Below are 17529 nucleotides of genomic sequence, written 5' to 3' on the forward strand. Positions count from 1 at the left end.
CATGGTTTGAGGCAATCACTGTAGTCCTAGTGAGCGTTTTTGACTAGGGAGAGAGTTGTGGAGAGGGAGGGAGGTATAAAGACTCCTGACGTGAGTTGGAGGTCAAGTTCATACTTGCTAATGAAGTAGTTCTGTGGGATGCAGATGCATGGATCATGTCTATATTTTTGGTATGGTAATGCTGTTTTCTGAGATAGGGAAGACTGAGAGTTTGGGGGTAAGATAGGATTAGTAAAACTAGTTTCTTTTAAGATATAAAAAAAATTGTTGCACTTCAAAGATCTTGAATCCTAACATTATTCTAATCACACACCCTCTCCTATTATATTCCCAACCATAGTACTCTATGGTTATTTAGTTAGTTATTCTAACTAAACCTATTTTTTCCTTCACTTTGACCTTTAATCTTTACAATCCCTCCTTATTCTTCTGGTCCACCAGCACCTTTCTGTTGTCTTTTCCTATGTAAGGTATGAATAATGAGTAAGAAATAAAAGATACTGTCTCTAGCTTCCTGCATTCTTTTTAGACCCCTACTAAAATCTAAAGACAGATGAATAATAGAATGTAATTCACTTTTCACACCTAAAATATATAGTTTCTTATAAATGATGTGTTCAAATTGCTCACATACCCTTCTGTTCTTTCATCAGCAATACTGCTACTCCCAACCTTTGGTGAAATTTTACCAAGCAATGTTGGAGAATGACAAAACTCCGGGCTAGATTCCAATGCCAGTGTTAGTTCTTATGAGTCCTCAATGCCACCGGACAATCTTAATCTTCTCTAAACAACCTTCTCTTAAGAGTGCCAACAGCTCTTATTTTCAAATCGTTTCTACTATACCCAAATCTCCAATGTCTCCCAAGCCCCTTCACTCTTGGCAGGTAACTCTCCTAGACCTTTACCACACGAATCATACATGGCTTCTCTCAAGTTTACCTCAAAATATATATATTTTAATTTATTGTGTTTACAAAGATTCAAGTGTCCCATCGAATATATCTTCCTCTCCCCCCACCCCCGTGTTCCCCTTGATACCCCCTTTGCCCCCTCCCCCAAATGCCCTCACTACCTCAAAATATTTTTACCTTCACTTTCCTTCCCCTCTTCTGCTCTTGCTTCAGGGAACGGTTTCTCCTTTCTAGAACTTATACATATCCCATCTTCCTTCCTGTCTCTTTTAGAACATCTCCTCTCTAACCAATACAAACATGCTAATGCCTCTTTTCTTCCTTTCACCACCATGTAACTTTTTCACCACTACCACACTGATTATTGATAAATGTCTTTCATCCCTAATAATTCTCCATTACGGCTCTCTTCAAGGTTATCACTGCCATTTAACTAATGATCTCTACAACTATTATCTATGAAGAATGTGATACTACTTACTTAAATTTAAATTTTCTCTTGATTTTTTATATCCACCCCATTCTTGGCTCTTTTATTCTTCTATCTTTATCTGTTTCATCTAATTGAACTTGATTGTAAATGTACTCCTGTGGTTGTGTTTCTTACAGAAGTTCTTTTTTTCTTAGACTTCCTTCTTTAATAATCACATTCACTATTACCTTAATATAATGAGGTATAACATTAGCAAAAATATTTATACCTAAGCCCAACCACTTTTCCTGTTGTTTTTGAAATCGTTTCTTCCCAAATGGTTCTTCAATATACAAGTCACCAGCCATAATAGCTTCAACCTTTATTTAAGTTTAAACTAACTAACTCACAAAAAAAGATCCCTTTTCCATCCCTAGAACCTAGCATCGCTGAATTGCCCCAAATAGGCTGAGAAGCTCCACAAGACAAAGCTCTTGACCGATTCACAGAATGCTACTGAACACAGTCTTCAGTAAAAGTGGACTTCCTTGTTCAGTAAGTCTGACCATCAGAATGCAATGGGCAGACTAGGATTATAGTCTAAATCAAAAACAGCTCATTTTTTTTAAATGGGAGAAAACAAACTTTATTAAAGATCAGGTTCATTTTTAAAACAATACCAGTCAACCCTGAAAGATAAAGACTCAAATATGGAGATAATCACTATTGTTTTCCCACCACTATGTAATATTTGGGCATTTAAAAGTTTATAATCTTCCTTTATACTCTTACTTTTAAATTTATTTCATCCATTGCTACATTTCTCATTTGTGGTAGATATTGCTAGAAAATTATATTTCCATTTATTTAATAATCTACATCTTTCATTTTCCCTCTGTTCTTTTGCTCCTGAAAAGATCACGCCTTAAAATCACATTATAGTTCTTTTAAAATAATTATCTGGTATAAAGGTGGAACAATTCTGAATCCTTTCTTTTTTTTTAAGTGAGAGGCAGGGAAGCAGAGAAACAGACTCCCACATGTATCCCAACCGGATCCACCTGGCAAGCCCCCTACAGAGTGATGCTCTGCCCATTTGGGGCTGCTGCTCCATTGCTCAGCAACTGAGCTTTTTCAGCACCTGAGGTGAGGCCATGGAGCCATCCTCAGCACCTGGGGCCAACTTGCTGGGACCATTTGAGCCATGGCTACTGGAGAGGAAGAGAGAGAGAGAGAGAGAGAGAGAGAGAAAGAGAGAAAGAGAGAGAGAGAAAGAGAGAGAGAGAGAGAGAGAGAAAGAGAGAGAGAGAGAGAGAGAGAGAGAGAGAGAGAGAGAGAAAAGGGGGAGAGGAAGAGAAGCAGATGGCTGGCTTCTCCTATGTGTCCTGACCAGGAACTGAACCTGGGACTTCCATACGCTGGTCTGATGCTCTACCACTGAGCCAACTGGCCAGGGCCTGAATCCCTTCTAATAAGCAAGAACAAAACAAAAGAACTTCATTACAAAATGTCTCACACATAAGGTTCTTCCTCAATATGTACAAGAAATAATGTTAAACTAAGGATTCACAACAGGCAACCAGTCTATGATGTGAAACTTTTAAAGGAGTTTTCTTTTAATAGTATTTCCTCCTTGAAAATAAACTTTACAGAAATTTTACTATTTTGAAACCACTTATTTTATTAACCCTTTGAGTAGTGAGTTTTTTGTTAACCCTTTGAGTGAGGACGTATATGAACGTTCATACTACTCAAAGGGTTAAGGAACAGTTAGGTACTTTAAAATCTAAACCATCACATGTAATCAAATAATGCATACCTCTAAAAAACTTATCACTTTGCGAGGTCTACATTCATAAACTTCTTTTGCATTTTTGTTGACTATAGCATTAAGAATTTCTTTTAAATCCATCACTCCATAAAATGGAAGACAATTAGCCATTCCTTCTATTTCCAAGTAGTTTTCAACAACGGAAACTCCTAAAAGAAAAAAATAAAAGCATGTATGTTGTTAATTTAGTTATACTTAAATTATATTCCAAAAATTATATATTAAAAACAAAACCACTTAGTATTTAGTAAACCTTCAGTAGAATATAATCTAGTTAGAACAAAGTTCTGTTCCTTAGTTAGAGAACAAATAATTTCCCACAGGATTTCATACTTACATTAAGTTGTAAATGATCATAGATATCACATGAGGTTTATATCATTTAATCTGAATAACCGCTGTTCTGTTTCCTACATTTGTTTAGACGAATTCTTTCTTTGGAGAGAAAATGAGAGTCCCATGATATTTATTAAAATAAAACTGCTCTAAGTGTTTTAACAAATGTTGCTGTTCAAGTTCTATTCTACTGGTTTAATATCTAACTTAATGATGTGGATTATTTTTTTAAACTTTTTTTAAGTAAGACAGAGACAGAGAGAAATAAAGGGAGATGAGAAACATTAACTCGTAGTTGCAGCACTTCAGCTGTTCACTGATTACTTCTCAAACATGCCTTGATGGGGGGGGGGTGCTACAGGTGAGCCAATGACCCCTTGTGCTCAAGCCAGAGACCTTGGGCTCAAGCCAGTGATCATGGGGACATGTCTATGATCCATGCTCAAGCTGGCGACCCTACACTCAAGCCGGATGGATACCTCAGGGTTTCAATGCTGGGTCCTCAGCATTCCAGGTCGACATTCTATCTACTGCACCACCACCTGGTCAGGCTTTTGTGGATTATTTTATAAATTATTATAAAAATACTTAAATAGTCACTTTCTCTTCCACCTTTATTGATATTTTGGAAAACAGCAGACCTTTTTTTGGCTATATCTGTGTAACAATGTTCTTGATACTGAAGTCCATACAATGTTACCTTGAAGTAAAGAAAATGAGACAGTCTAATGTTGGAAAGTGGTAGCTATAAATGAATGAATAATAATAAAAAAAGGAGTGATATAGCTTTGTAGCTTGAAGCATTTCAGATCCTTATATGTCAAAGATCTTATCCCTAATCTGTTCTTTTACAGACTAGTTCCTAGACGTGGGTAGCAGATACAATAGTGGCACACTAAACAGAGGAAGCATCCTAATGTTCTTCCTGGGAAACAATTGAAGAATAGTATAAGAAGACATATAATCAACCATTAAGTGATAAAATACAGAGTTCAATGAATGGAGATAAAGTACGAGTTTAAGCAAATAGAAGAACTTAAATGGGACTTGGAATAGGTTTTAGATAGGCGAAGAGGAGATGGCACGATATTCTAACATCATTTTACATATACACAAATTTACAAAAATATCAGTCAAGAGACTTGTCACTAGTTCTATACCTTTTGTAATGTGATTTGATTGAAAAGTCTAATACTGATTACATTTGCCTTGGGAAATTGTACACATTTCACAGAATTAGTTGTGGACATGGGTAAAAAGTGTCTGGCAACAGATGAAAAAATTGAACAATATTTTAAATCCTGTGCTGCAAAATTCAGATATGAAAAACTTAGAAATATTTGGAGCCATGTAAGAATACGCTTTCAAGAAGTGCCCATAAACTTTTGTGAAATGCTTCCCAATTTTCAGGGAAAACATTTCAAATTAATAAGTGGTTTGACAATTTTTACTTCCTAAAATATGGAATTCTTAATGATGCAGAACAAAAATCTATGCCCATCAATAAGCAAAGTTCTTAGTGTCACACTCAGAATATTTTCCTTCAAAGCCAGATGTATCCTTCCTTTCTTTCATATGCCTTTATGTGTATCCATAGATGTTTTGTGAAAACTGGCAAAGTTAAGTCCAATACGACAAAACCCTCCGAAATGGGATTTAGGAAACATAGCATAAAAATTAATGAAGATAAAAGGCAAAAAATTAAGAAAACATAAACATCTTTAACTTGACCTATTATTAACAAGAGAAATAATGCTAATGATAATCTAAATTAATTCCAAACAAATCAAGTTGGTTTGTAGATAATTATCTTATTTCTACATCTTTGGTGCCATGCAAAATACTAGTATTTAAGAAGACTTAAAAAAAGACTATCTATAACCTAAGAGCTGAAGTCATCTGTCAAACAGAAATTTACTGGGTAGCTCAAAAATAAACATTCTCTTGAAATAAACAGGGTAGTTATCCTAACTTTTAAAAAAATTGCTGTGACGACAACTTTTAAGAAAAAATGGCACCAGCCACCATCACCATAGAGTTAATTAGAAAAATTAAGAAAAAAAATATCTTGCTATACAACATGCACACACACACACCTTGTTCCACACTGCAAATAAATTTAAAAGAGGCCAGGGGCCGCGAGAAAGAATGATTTCTAAGACTAAAAGCAATGACTATGAGTCCGTTCAGGTCAGAAAGGAGGGCTGGAGGGCAGAAGAAAAGAGTATTTGAACACCTGTTATAGCTACTATGCTAACTGACTGACATAAGTACGTCGTTTAGTGTTTAGTACTTTATGAAGTAAATATCTCAACAGGGAAGCAATATAACAAATTCATTAAGAGCTAGACTCTAAAAGCAGATTGCATGGGTACAAATTCTTTTCTACAGTATTTCCGTAAAGTCATGGTGCACTTTTGACCGGTCACAGGAAAGCAACAAAAGATGACAGAAGTGTGAAAGCGCACCAAATAAAAGGAAAACTCTCCCAGTTTCATACCTATTCAGTGCAGTTCGATGTGGGCTCACGCACAGATTTTTTAGGGCTCCTTAGGTAGCTATCCCATATAGCCTCTACAGACTCATCACTGACTGATGGCCTACCAGAATGGGGTTTCTCCACCAAACTGCCGGTTTCCTTCAACTGCTTGTCCCACCGAGTAATGTTATTCCTATGTGGTGGCGCTTCATTATAAACACGCCGATATTCACGTTGCACTTTGGTCACAGATTTGAATTTAGTAAGCCACAGAACACACTGAACTTTCCTCTGTACCGTCCACATCTCAATTGGCATGGCCGTGGGCTGCTCCGCTGTATACACTGTGTTACGTCATCATCTGCACATGTGCACATGTGCACATGCTGCCACATCATCCTACAGAAACTGGGAGGGTTTATTTGGTGCAGATTTCACATTTCTATCGTCTTTTGTTGCTTTCCTGTGACCGGTCAAAAGTGTACCATGACTTTACAGACACACTGTATTAACTTTGTACCCTTAAGCAAACTTAACTTCTCGGTACCTCGATTTTTCCACCTATAAGATGGGGAAAGCAACAGAGCCTACTTCATAGTGCTATGAGAAAGATTAATGAATTAATGCATTTACTATTAAGAATAGTGCCCTACACATAATTGTTCAATAATTACTAGTTTTTATTGATAGGGAAATATTTAGGCTAACCCACTTTCTCATAAACACAGTTTTTAAAAGGCAGAGTTGGGATTTAGATATTTGACTCCAAATCTAAATTCAAGATTTAGGCAAGAGGTTAGAAATTTAGGGTAGGTATCCTTAAAACTGAAAAAATAAAACTAGTTAAAGTTTAGAACACCAAAGTATTTTCAGTATATACCCAATTTCATGGTTTTGTACATAGTTTTTACTTATTTCCTTTTGAGGTTTCAGTAAATTCCTTTAAAAATCTTCAACATGTTTTGGTTAAACTTTGTTTACCTACACTTTGTTCATGACAAGTTTAGGAGTGGGTAAAAGGGTGAATAGTAGTATCACCTTTGTGGTTCCTTTTTGCCCCTTGATAGCAACCAAGGAAAAATGGGCAGAAGGCAGTTAAGTATGGAAACTATGAAAGAACAGAAATAGGCCAGCCAGGAAAACTGAGGTCTCCTAGCCAGTAGGATTCTTTTTTCTCCCCACCTAGTGAATTTCCATACCAAACAAATAGTGTTATCATGGAATCAAATCATCCACTCTCCAAACAGTAAGAGTACTGTTACACATTTAATTGGCAATGTAATCACATGATTTTTAAAAAAGATGTCCATTTTTGTTAGGTCACTCTAGTAAGCTGCAATTTTACTTCTATCTCATCATCTAAAGTAGTATTTGATAATATAGTTAAAGCAGGCAGTTTAAATATGTAACAAAGGTGGCAAAAATTACAATAAAACTACTTGATTAGTTATGAAAATGCAAATGCAAGGCAACAGACTGAAAGAGATGCCAAACTTAATTCAGACAGACATGTTTAAAATATGATTTTTTACACAATACTTTTGATGAGACAAAAATATACCATGATCTCTCTAAATTATGAAACCCAAATGTGTCTCTGGAACAAAATTTATTTTTCCAAGTCAGGAAATACTAAACCACATCATCGTACCTGGTATCAATTTTATCTTGAAACCATTTGCTATAAGACGAGGATCAGACAGGTAAGTTGATCCACTGTATCTTTGGTCATCTGCTGTCATTTTATATAAAACCTCTAAATAATGAGATCCATCCAATAGACTGAAAAAGAAATAATAGCCCATTAACTTATTAAATGATAGCCCTTTAACTTATTAAAATAAAAAAAATTTATGGAAAAAAGTTAACCCAAGGGCCTTTAAAAAAGTGTTAGTAGTAACCAAATTACAAAGATATAAGTAGCCCTGTAGGAAACTTTAATTTTTAAAATTTCTTTTAATATTTTATAGAAGACCTACTACATATAATGTATAGAAGGAGGAAGAATCGATATAGGACAGTTTCTATCTTCTAGAATATTACAAATGAAATGTAAAATAAAAATATATGCTTTCTATATAATACAAATAAAACTTTCCTTGTAAATAATACCATTATACTTTTAAACAGACACAATACCACACTGTCAAGTTACTCAAGTGGTCCATCCTATATAATTTTCAATTGTTAGTCTAAGTTTCTTCAATAATAAAAAGGTAAGCATGTATCTTTCTCCCCCCCAAAACTTGTAAATTTAGCAATTTGGAGCTTGTGAGAGCTTCCTTCCGTCTACTACAGGCAAGGCATGTTTGCCAAAGGAGGCATATGAAATGCTTCTGAGTGGTATAGGCTTTTAACAAAATTTTGAGGTTGCCAAAGATTATCTATAGCACAAATTAGCCTTTCATGTGGGTCTTAGGCTTGATCATAGTTCTCAAACTTGTTATTACAATCAAGTGTCTGTTGAGGTTGACATGTGAGTGGTTACCATTTTTCCATTCAGTCAATGAATACTTATGTGCCAATCAGGTAATACTGTCTTAGGTGTACAGGGTACTGTTCTATGCTCCTGTACAATATTATAAGCTGCTATTTCCTCATTAAAATCCTGTACCCTTGAAACAAGTAAATGAATAGATAATGCTTTTGCTTATCATCTCTGAAAGGGTGTGAGAGCAGATGTCACAGAAAGGAAAGTCTTGGATACATATCATATGTACTCTCTCTGGTCTAACCAACATTCAGAAAATCAATCTGAGTGCCAGTGGTGGTGATGATGATGATAGCAACAAATGGTGCAGGTAAAAAAAAAAAAAAAAAAAGGTGCAGGTTCTACAGTTACTGTCTAGATTGCACTCTCTTGGATCCAACTATAATATTTATTAGCTAGGTGAGCCTAGTAGGTTACTTAACAGTTAGTTCTGTTTCAGTTTCCTCATATATAAAATAATGATAGTATCTCTCTCATATAGTGTGAAGGATCATGAAAACAAAGAACTTAGTAAAGTTCCTATCATAAGTAAGTGCTCAATAAACATTAGCTATTATTATTATTATTGAGCTCTGTGTATTTTACAGGTAGGTATCTAAATTACTTCTTTCAGAGATGAGCAACACAATCCTCATTAGAACTCTAATGAGAAGACTGAGCCCAAACCATAATTACCCTGTCCATAGCTCAGTTCTGCAACACTTACGTTATTAACTGTGATAGGGACGTCACATTTCAGAAAATTCCAGATAAGACTGTAGATCATTTTAAGGGAACAATGAGAAAACTATCGGATATTTGAACTGTTTTAATACAATCCAAGGCTGCATATATTCTTTTTCTGATTCATCCTTTGACAGTGTCTTAGCCAATCTACACCATGAAAGATACTGGATTTTATTGTGATTACTGTTGCCTTAATTATAAAAGAAAGCTTTAACAAATGTTTTTCTGTCAGTCCCATTTTTTTCCTTACGGTGACAGTATCTTTAATTTTTATTTTCTTGAGAGAGAGAGATGAGAAGCATCAACTCATAGATGCATCACTTTAGTTGTTCACTGACTGCGTCTCATATGTGCCTTGACTGGGGGCTCCAGCTGAGCCAAGTGACTTCTTGCTCAAGCCAGCGAACAGTCAGGCAACACAAAGGTTTTAATATATAATTATTTATTTATTCTTAGAAGTCTGAAACAGACTTATCTAGTGATGTGTCTTAAATAACAAATTCTAATTATCATGTCTGATCCCATGCTCAAGCTGGCGACCCCATTTTCAAGTTGGTGAGCTTGCACTCAAGCCTGATGAGCCCGTGCTCAAGCCGGTGACTTCAGGGTTTCAAACCTGGGACCTCAGCATCCCAGGTCGACGCTCTATCCACTGCACCAGCACCAGTCAGGCAACACAAAGGTTTTAATATATAATTATTTATTTATTCTTAGAAGTCTGAAACAGACTTATCTAGTGATGTGTCTTAAATAACAAATTCTAATTATCTTTTTAATTTTAGGTTTTTATTCCTTTGATATGATTCTCTTCTACCCACTTTGGACTAAAAGGAAATACTAAGTATCATAAATGGAAATATCAATGTTATTAGGCATTCATTTTATACAGAAAATAACTGGCTCATGGAGAATGTGAAAAGGAACTCCCCATTCTACAATCTATAATAAAATTAGCTCATGCAAAAATCAATGAATGAAACCATTAGATGAAAAGGTGAATACAGAACTTTAAGGTGGGAGATCAGGCTGTCGGCAGCTGAACCCAGTTGTAAGTGCCTTTTGAAGTGATGAAACATGAAACACATGGCACCAACTATTAAGCAGTCTTACTAGAAAGTAGAATCTAAATCTATTCAATCCTCCTGAACGTTAGTTACTTCCATTTAAATACAGGAAAGGGAAGAACAAGCTGACCCCCACCACAGGGAAGCAAAGGGACAAATCCAGAGTTTCAATGAATAAGTGTCAGTATCAATAAAAAGTTAATGGTGTGATATTAACAGATTTGTGTATATCAAAGTGTGTTGGTTGTACTTTGTTTAGATAAAAATTAAAAATTTTTAAATCATAAGAAAAACATTTTGAGACAAAGAGGAACAATTCCAAGGAATTATTACTGCATAAGTTATAACAAAGGCATTTTTGTTAGGTAAGAAAATAGCCATTTTTGAGAGCTATATACTGAAAGATATATGGGTAGGAATTGTTCTAAAATACTTAAGCAAAGAAAAGAAAATATGCATATACACATACATGGGCAGACAGAGTAAATGTGGCTATATCTTGAAAATTGTTGATAAAGGTATTCATTGTATAATTTTATTTTGGTATATTTTTGAAATGTTAAAGGCTGTACTACAAAGAAGAGTCATGGCAATCTAACTTCACTAGGGAAATCATTAATGTACAAAAAGAAAATTGAGCTTGATATTTATTAATTGCAGAGCTACAGAGAATATTTTAAAATTATTTCTTTAAAACCAATTAAATCCACTGAAGATTAAAAATGAACTTTTTAGAACATTTTTAAAAATAAATATCACTTTTCCCTACTAGGAAATACTTTCAACTTTTTATCTTCAATTTCTAATATTAATTTTTTTTTAACAGAGACAGAGTCAGACAGAGGGACAGATAGAGACAGACAGACAGGAATGGAGAGAGATGAGAGGCATCAATTTTAGTTTTTTTGGTGCGACACCTTAGTTGTTCATTGATTGTTTTCTCATATGTGCCTTGACTGTGGGCCTTCAGCAGACCGAGTAATCCCTTGCTCAAGCCAGCGACCTTGGGTCCAAGCTGGTGAGATTTGCTCAAACCAGATGAGCCTGCGCTCAAGCTGGTGACCTCAGGGTCTCAAACCTGGGTCTTTGGCATCCCAGTCCAACACTCTATCCACTGAGCCACCGCCTGGTCAGGCTCTAATATTATTTTTTTTTGTATAAAAAATATTATATTACCATACCTCTCTGTTAATATAATTGGCTTTTCCAGTGGTTCTGCAGGAAGTTTATGATTCTCAAGAAGTCTTTTAAATAGCAGGGCTTCTTCAACTCTATAAGGGTTTAATAACATCACCTCTGTTTTGGATGTAATTAGCCATGCGTCAGGAAACCTGAGGTTGTGGATCAAGCAAAGTTCATCCTTTTCTTCTAGTTCAAGTTTCTTGTGGTTTTCAAAAAGTTTTTTAAAGTTTTCCATAGAAAAGGGAATTTCAACTATTTTAATGTTTTGGTGCTTTTTTTTTTCAATCTGGGACTGAAAAAGCTCATCAAGTTTTGGCTGATTTGATAATGATGTTTTCAACTTGTGCTTCTGGGCCAAATTCCATGAGCTGGTGGGTTTTATCTTTTTTCTACCATCTTGTAATGATATTTGTGACTCCTGTTCAGTGGCTCTCTTGACCTGCCTGTTGTATCGTTCCAAGTCTTTAGTAGCCCTTTCTTCATATCTATTAAGAGATAAAACAGAACTAATGAGGTCACAATCAGAAATATATTAACCATCTGAAGTAAGTTTTACAAAAAAGTACAGCTGATGTTCCAGGTCTGCAATGATGAAGGAGCTTATATTGTACTTTACCTCCCAAACATCTATACCCCTCCTATATATGAACAAAATATAGATATCAGCTGTTTAGAATAGGCACTGAAGAGCAAATAAAAGCAGGCAGAAACTGGAATGGGTTCCAAACTTGAATAAATAGAACCCCATTTATATAACCTTTACCCAGAGAACAGTCTCCAGCATTAAGAGGGAGGAGGGCAAGAACTTAATCGGAAAGCTGCACTCTTACTAGCTTGAGTCAGAACAGAGTTAGCTCCTTGCTTCCAAAACAACTGAAAATTGATGGAGAAAATCCTATGTATGGGAACCTAGAGGAAAACAATATCTAAAAGGCTAAATGAGCTAAACAGATTTCAGCGGCTACTCATTACAGTGAAAAATGTTTCGAATTTGAATTCCACCGAATTAGATGGCCGTGTAAAACTCTTTGGGCTTTCAATTAAAACTGAAGGAGGACTACATCTTAAGAGTAAGAAACAAAATTACTGTCCTTTAACTATGGAAGTTGCCCTAGGACTAAAGGCAAAATTTAGTCTCCCTAACAAAGTAAAACAAAGCCTCCACTAGCTCAAGGCAATCTGTCAATAATTTAAATATCTGGCAGAACAAAAACCAGTACTTTTCAAAAGAAAGCTCAATCCAGAGTTTTTACAACATATCAGTCTATGTCCATTATACAATCAAAAGATCACCCAAGCAATAAAATAGGAAAATGAGTCATGGTCAAGAGAAAAAGGTGGTCAGTAGGAACTAATCTCAAGATGACTCAGATGTTGGAATTTGCAAAAAAATAAAAATAGATTTTTATAAATATTTAAGGACTTAAAGGAAAAGACAATCATAATGAGAAAACAGAAGAAAAAATCCCAACAGAGAAGGGATATTATAATAAAGGACCAAATAGAAACAAAAATTCTAGAACTAAGAAACATACTATCTGAAATAAAAATTCACTAGGTAGGCACAGGAGCAGATCAGAGATGGCAAAAAAAAAAAAGGGTCAGTAAGATACAGACCAATAGAAGTTATCTAATCTGAACAACAGAAAGAAAAATGATCGAAGATTAAAAAACCACTTTGGTGATCTATGGCACAACCAACAACCCGGGAGTTCCAGATAAACAAAAGTGTAGGGGGGAACATCTGATCCTTAACAATTTAGAGACATACAACATTTTACAAATTCGAGGTCAGTAAACCCCAAGCAGGATATAGGCAAAGAAATCCACAGCTGTGTGTGTTGTGTGTGTGTGTGTGTATTAGAATCCAACTGCTGAAAGTCAAAGGTAAAGTCCTGAAAACTGCCAAAGGGGGGGAAAAAAAAAAAGACATTTTACTGCTGAAAACCAAAGATAATATCCGGAAAGCAGTAACAGAAAAAAAGACATCACAAAAAACACCATCACAAAAATGAAAATAAGACATTTTTAGGTAAAAGAAAGCTAAGAATATTTTTTCACTATCACTGCACTATTAAGGTATGACACCAAATGGACACTCAGAAATAATGAACACCAGAAATAGTAAACATTCTCTTATTTTTTGAAGATAACTTTAAATTTAAAAAGCAGTATTTTAAAGTGAGGTTTATGTTGTATGTCGATATAAAATACATGACACCAACTGCAGAAAGTACAAGGGTGGTAAATGGACTTACATTTGTAAAATTTTTATACATGATGAGGCAAAGATAGGTTTACAGTTGTTTGTATGGCAAATAAAATAATAAGTTGTAATACAAGATTAAACTTTTTCTCACACAACTGTAAAGCTACTTTTGCCCTACTCTGTATTTATGTGAAATGATACCCTACTAACTCTAAGTAGATTATGATAAATTAAGGTTGTTTAAAGTATTCTCCAAAGCAAAAATCAATGCTAAGCCAAAAGAGAAATTAAAATTAAATATAAAATTATGTTATTTTGACCTGACAAAGGCTGCTACCCCCAAAAAGGAAGAACAGGGGAATAAAACAGATGAGAGGAACAAAGTATGAAAATGGTATACCTGGCTTGGGCTGGTTGGCTCAGTGGTAGATATGCATTGGCCCTGCATGTGGATGTCCCGGGTTTGATTCCCGGTCAGGGCACAGAGGGGAAGCGACCACCTGCTTTTACATTCCTCTCAATCCCCCCTCTCTCTCATCCTGTCCTGCAGCCATGGCTTGATTGTACAAGCTCATTGGCACCAGGTGCTGAGGATGGCTCTATGGAGCCTCCACCTCAGGTGCTAAATATAGCTCAGTTGTGAGCATGGCTCCAGATGGGCAAAGCATCAGCCCCAGATGGGGGTTGCCGGATGGATCTTGGCCAGGGCACATGCGGGATTCTGTCTATCTCCCCTCCTCTCAACTGGATAAAAAACAAAAAATAAAAAAACGTAGACCTAAACTCAACCATGTCAGTCATTATGTTACATGGCCTAAACATTCCAGTAACAAGGCAGAGTGTCAGACTAAATTTAAAAAGCAAAATCCAGCTATGTGTATACAAGAATTACACTTTAAATATAAAGACACAGTTTGAAAGTAAAAGAGTAGAAAAGATACAGTGGTCCCTCATCTATTGTGGGGGTTAGGTTCCAGAACCCCCCGCAGATAGGCAAAAATTGCAAAGTAGTGACCTTATATTTATTTCATTATTTATATATATATTTAAGGCTTTATTTCAATTTCATATTTCTTTAACATATTTTAATTAATATTTTTATATTGTTTTCAAATTTTTAGGCTAGAAAATGCTTATTTTACTGCAAAAATAATTAAAAGATATATAAAAATACATATATGCTGCAAAATCCTGCAATATAGTAAAAAATCTGTGGTAGAAAATTAAATATATACAATTTAAAAATCCGTGATACAGTGAGACTGCTAAAGTGAACCTTGATATGGTGAGGGATGAGTGTACACCATGCACATGGTAAGCATAAAAGTCAGAGTAATTACAGTGATGTAAAATAAACTTCAAACAAGTACCACATATAAACAGGAACATTTTACAATGACAAAGGGGACCTTAACATGCAATCACAAATGTGTATGCACCTATTAACAGAGCTTCAAATTACATGAAGCAAAACTTACAGATTTAAAGGTAGAAATAAATCCAGATTATAGCTGGAGATTTTAATACTCCTCCCTCAGTAACTGACAGACTAGACCAAAGAATAAAAATTGGCGTATCTATAGAAGATTTTTAGCAATACTATCAGCTACCTTGACTTAACTGACATTTTGGAACATTACATCTAGCAACTGCAGAATTCATCCTTTTTCAGGTACACCTGGAACATTCATCAAGATAAGACTGCATGTGGAGCTTAATTCTTTTTTTTTTTTTTAGGTGAGATGAGGGCAGATACTGAGGCCCATTTCCGCATGCACCCACCGGGATCTACCTAGCAACTCCATCTTGGGCCAATGCTCAAGTATGGAGCTATTTTTAGTGCCTGAGGCTGATGAGTTCCAATGGAGCCATCCTCAGCGCCCAGGGCCATGCTTGAACCAATCAAGCCACTGGCTGTGGAAGGGGAAGAGGGAGAGAGGGAGTAAAGAGGGGAGAAGGTAGGGGGTAGAATCAGATGGTCACGTCTCCTGTGTGCCCTGACTGGTAAATGAACCTGTGACATCTATATACTGGGCTGACACCCTATCCACTGAGCCAACAGCCAGGACCTTAATTCTTAATACATTTTTAAAAATTGAAGTCTAAAACAGTATTTTCCTTATCCATGACAAAATTAATTTGAAACCAATAACAAAAGGTATTTAGACAAAAACTCAAGATATTTGGAAACTAAACATAGCTTTATTCATAACAGCCCCAAATTGGAACCGAGAGGTCTAACAACTGAAAACTGAATAAACAAATTGTGGTACAGTTAGGTGCCACATAAGGATGTTTTGGTTACAAGGGATAGCATATTATGACAGGGGTCCCATTAAGTTATAATGAAGCTGAAAAATCCCTGTTGCCTCATAGCACAGTAGTTGTTGTAATGTCATAGGGCAATGTACTACTCACATGCTTGTGGTGATACTGATGCAAACAAACCTACTGTGCTGGCAGTCATATAAAAGGACAACACATATAATTATGTACAGTACATACTACTTGATAATGATAATAAATGACTGTGCTACTGATTCACATGTTTAGTAAACTTTTAATTATTATTTTAGAGTACACTTTTCTTACTGATAGTATGAAATGTTATGCTGGCAGTAGCCTCATACACCTTGTGTTTACCATGTCTCTTGAATCAATTTCTTAAAGCTTGACTTAATCTCCTCTTTATAGTGTAGTCTAAATGTAGTGTTTATAAAAATTTACAGTACTGTACAGTAATGTCCTAGACTTTCACATCCACTCACCATCACTGACCCAGAGCTCCATTCATGATAAGTGCCCTATATAAGTGCACCATTTTTTCTTTTATACCTTATTTTTACTATAACTCTCTATGTTTAGATACACAGATACTTACCATTATGTCACAACTGCTTATGGTATTCAGTGTAGTGACATGCTGTATAGGTTTGTAGCCTAAGAACAATAGGCTACACCATACCCAACAAAGTTTGTGATGGTACACACTATGAGGTTTGCACAGCAACAAAATCACCTAATAACACACTTCTGACCACATATCCCCGTCATTAGGCAGTGCACGACTATATTTATATAACTGAATATAACAAATCTATTAAAAAAATAAACTATAGAGATACATTCAACAAATATGTTGAAAATCATTAAGATACTGTGTTGAGGGGAAAATGCTAGGTATAAATGTACATTTAATTTTATACATGTGAAGTTCAAGTACTGGCAAAGCAAGTTAGTGTGATGGGAATCAAAATAGTGGCTGCGTCTGGAGGTTGGCTGGCTGGTAAGTGGCATAAAGGAACTTTTGGGGTGATGGAAATGTTCTATATTTAGGTGTACATATATGAAAATGCATTGAACTATACATATGGTTAAGATCTAAGTATTTCACAGCAGTTAAGTTTTACTCAATTTTAAAAACCATTCAAGAAATCCCTGAAGGCACAAGCATTAAAAAAATAAACAGCCTGACCAGGCGGTGGCGCAGTGGATAGAGCGTCGGACTGGGATGCAGAAGACCCAGGTTCAAGACCCCAAGGTCACCAGCTTGAGCTAGGGCTCATCTGATTTGAGCAAAAGCTCACCAGCTTGAGCCCAACGTCGCTGGCTCAAGCAAGGGGTTACTCGGTCTGCTGAAGGCCCGCGGTCAAAGCACATAAAAAAAGAAAAGTATAAAACAAAATAAGCAAATCGCCTGACCAGGCAGTGGCGCAGTGGATAGAGTGTCAGACTGGGATACGGAGGACCCAGGTTCGAGACCCTGAGGTTGCCAGCTTGAGCGCGGGCTCATCTGGCTTGCAAAAAAGCTCACCAGCTTGGATCCAAGGTCGCTGGCTCAAGCAAGGGGTTACTTGGTCTGCTGAGGGCCCACGGTCAAGGCAC

General features: G+C 35.9%; 1 protein-coding gene across 4 annotated transcripts in view; it reads right to left on the reverse strand.

Moving 5' to 3' along the window:
• The window catches only part of PMS1 (PMS1 homolog 1, mismatch repair system component), a 99973-nt gene that overhangs the window by 969 nt on the left and 81475 nt on the right, over positions 1-17529 (reverse strand). For all 4 annotated transcript variants that reach the window (XM_066233364.1, XM_066233365.1, XM_066233362.1 and 1 more), the window contains 3 exons: positions 11435-11920; positions 7624-7754; positions 3146-3306 (listed from right to left, as the gene is read on the reverse strand). In XM_066233364.1, coding sequence (XP_066089461.1) covers positions 3146-3306; positions 7624-7754; positions 11435-11920 — 778 coding nt within the window. The remainder of the gene's footprint in view (positions 1-3145; positions 3307-7623; positions 7755-11434; positions 11921-17529) is intronic.

The sequence above is a fragment of the Saccopteryx bilineata genome, chromosome 5 (genome assembly GCF_036850765.1).
Source record: "Saccopteryx bilineata isolate mSacBil1 chromosome 5, mSacBil1_pri_phased_curated, whole genome shotgun sequence".
Lineage (NCBI taxonomy): Eukaryota > Metazoa > Chordata > Mammalia > Chiroptera > Emballonuridae > Saccopteryx > Saccopteryx bilineata.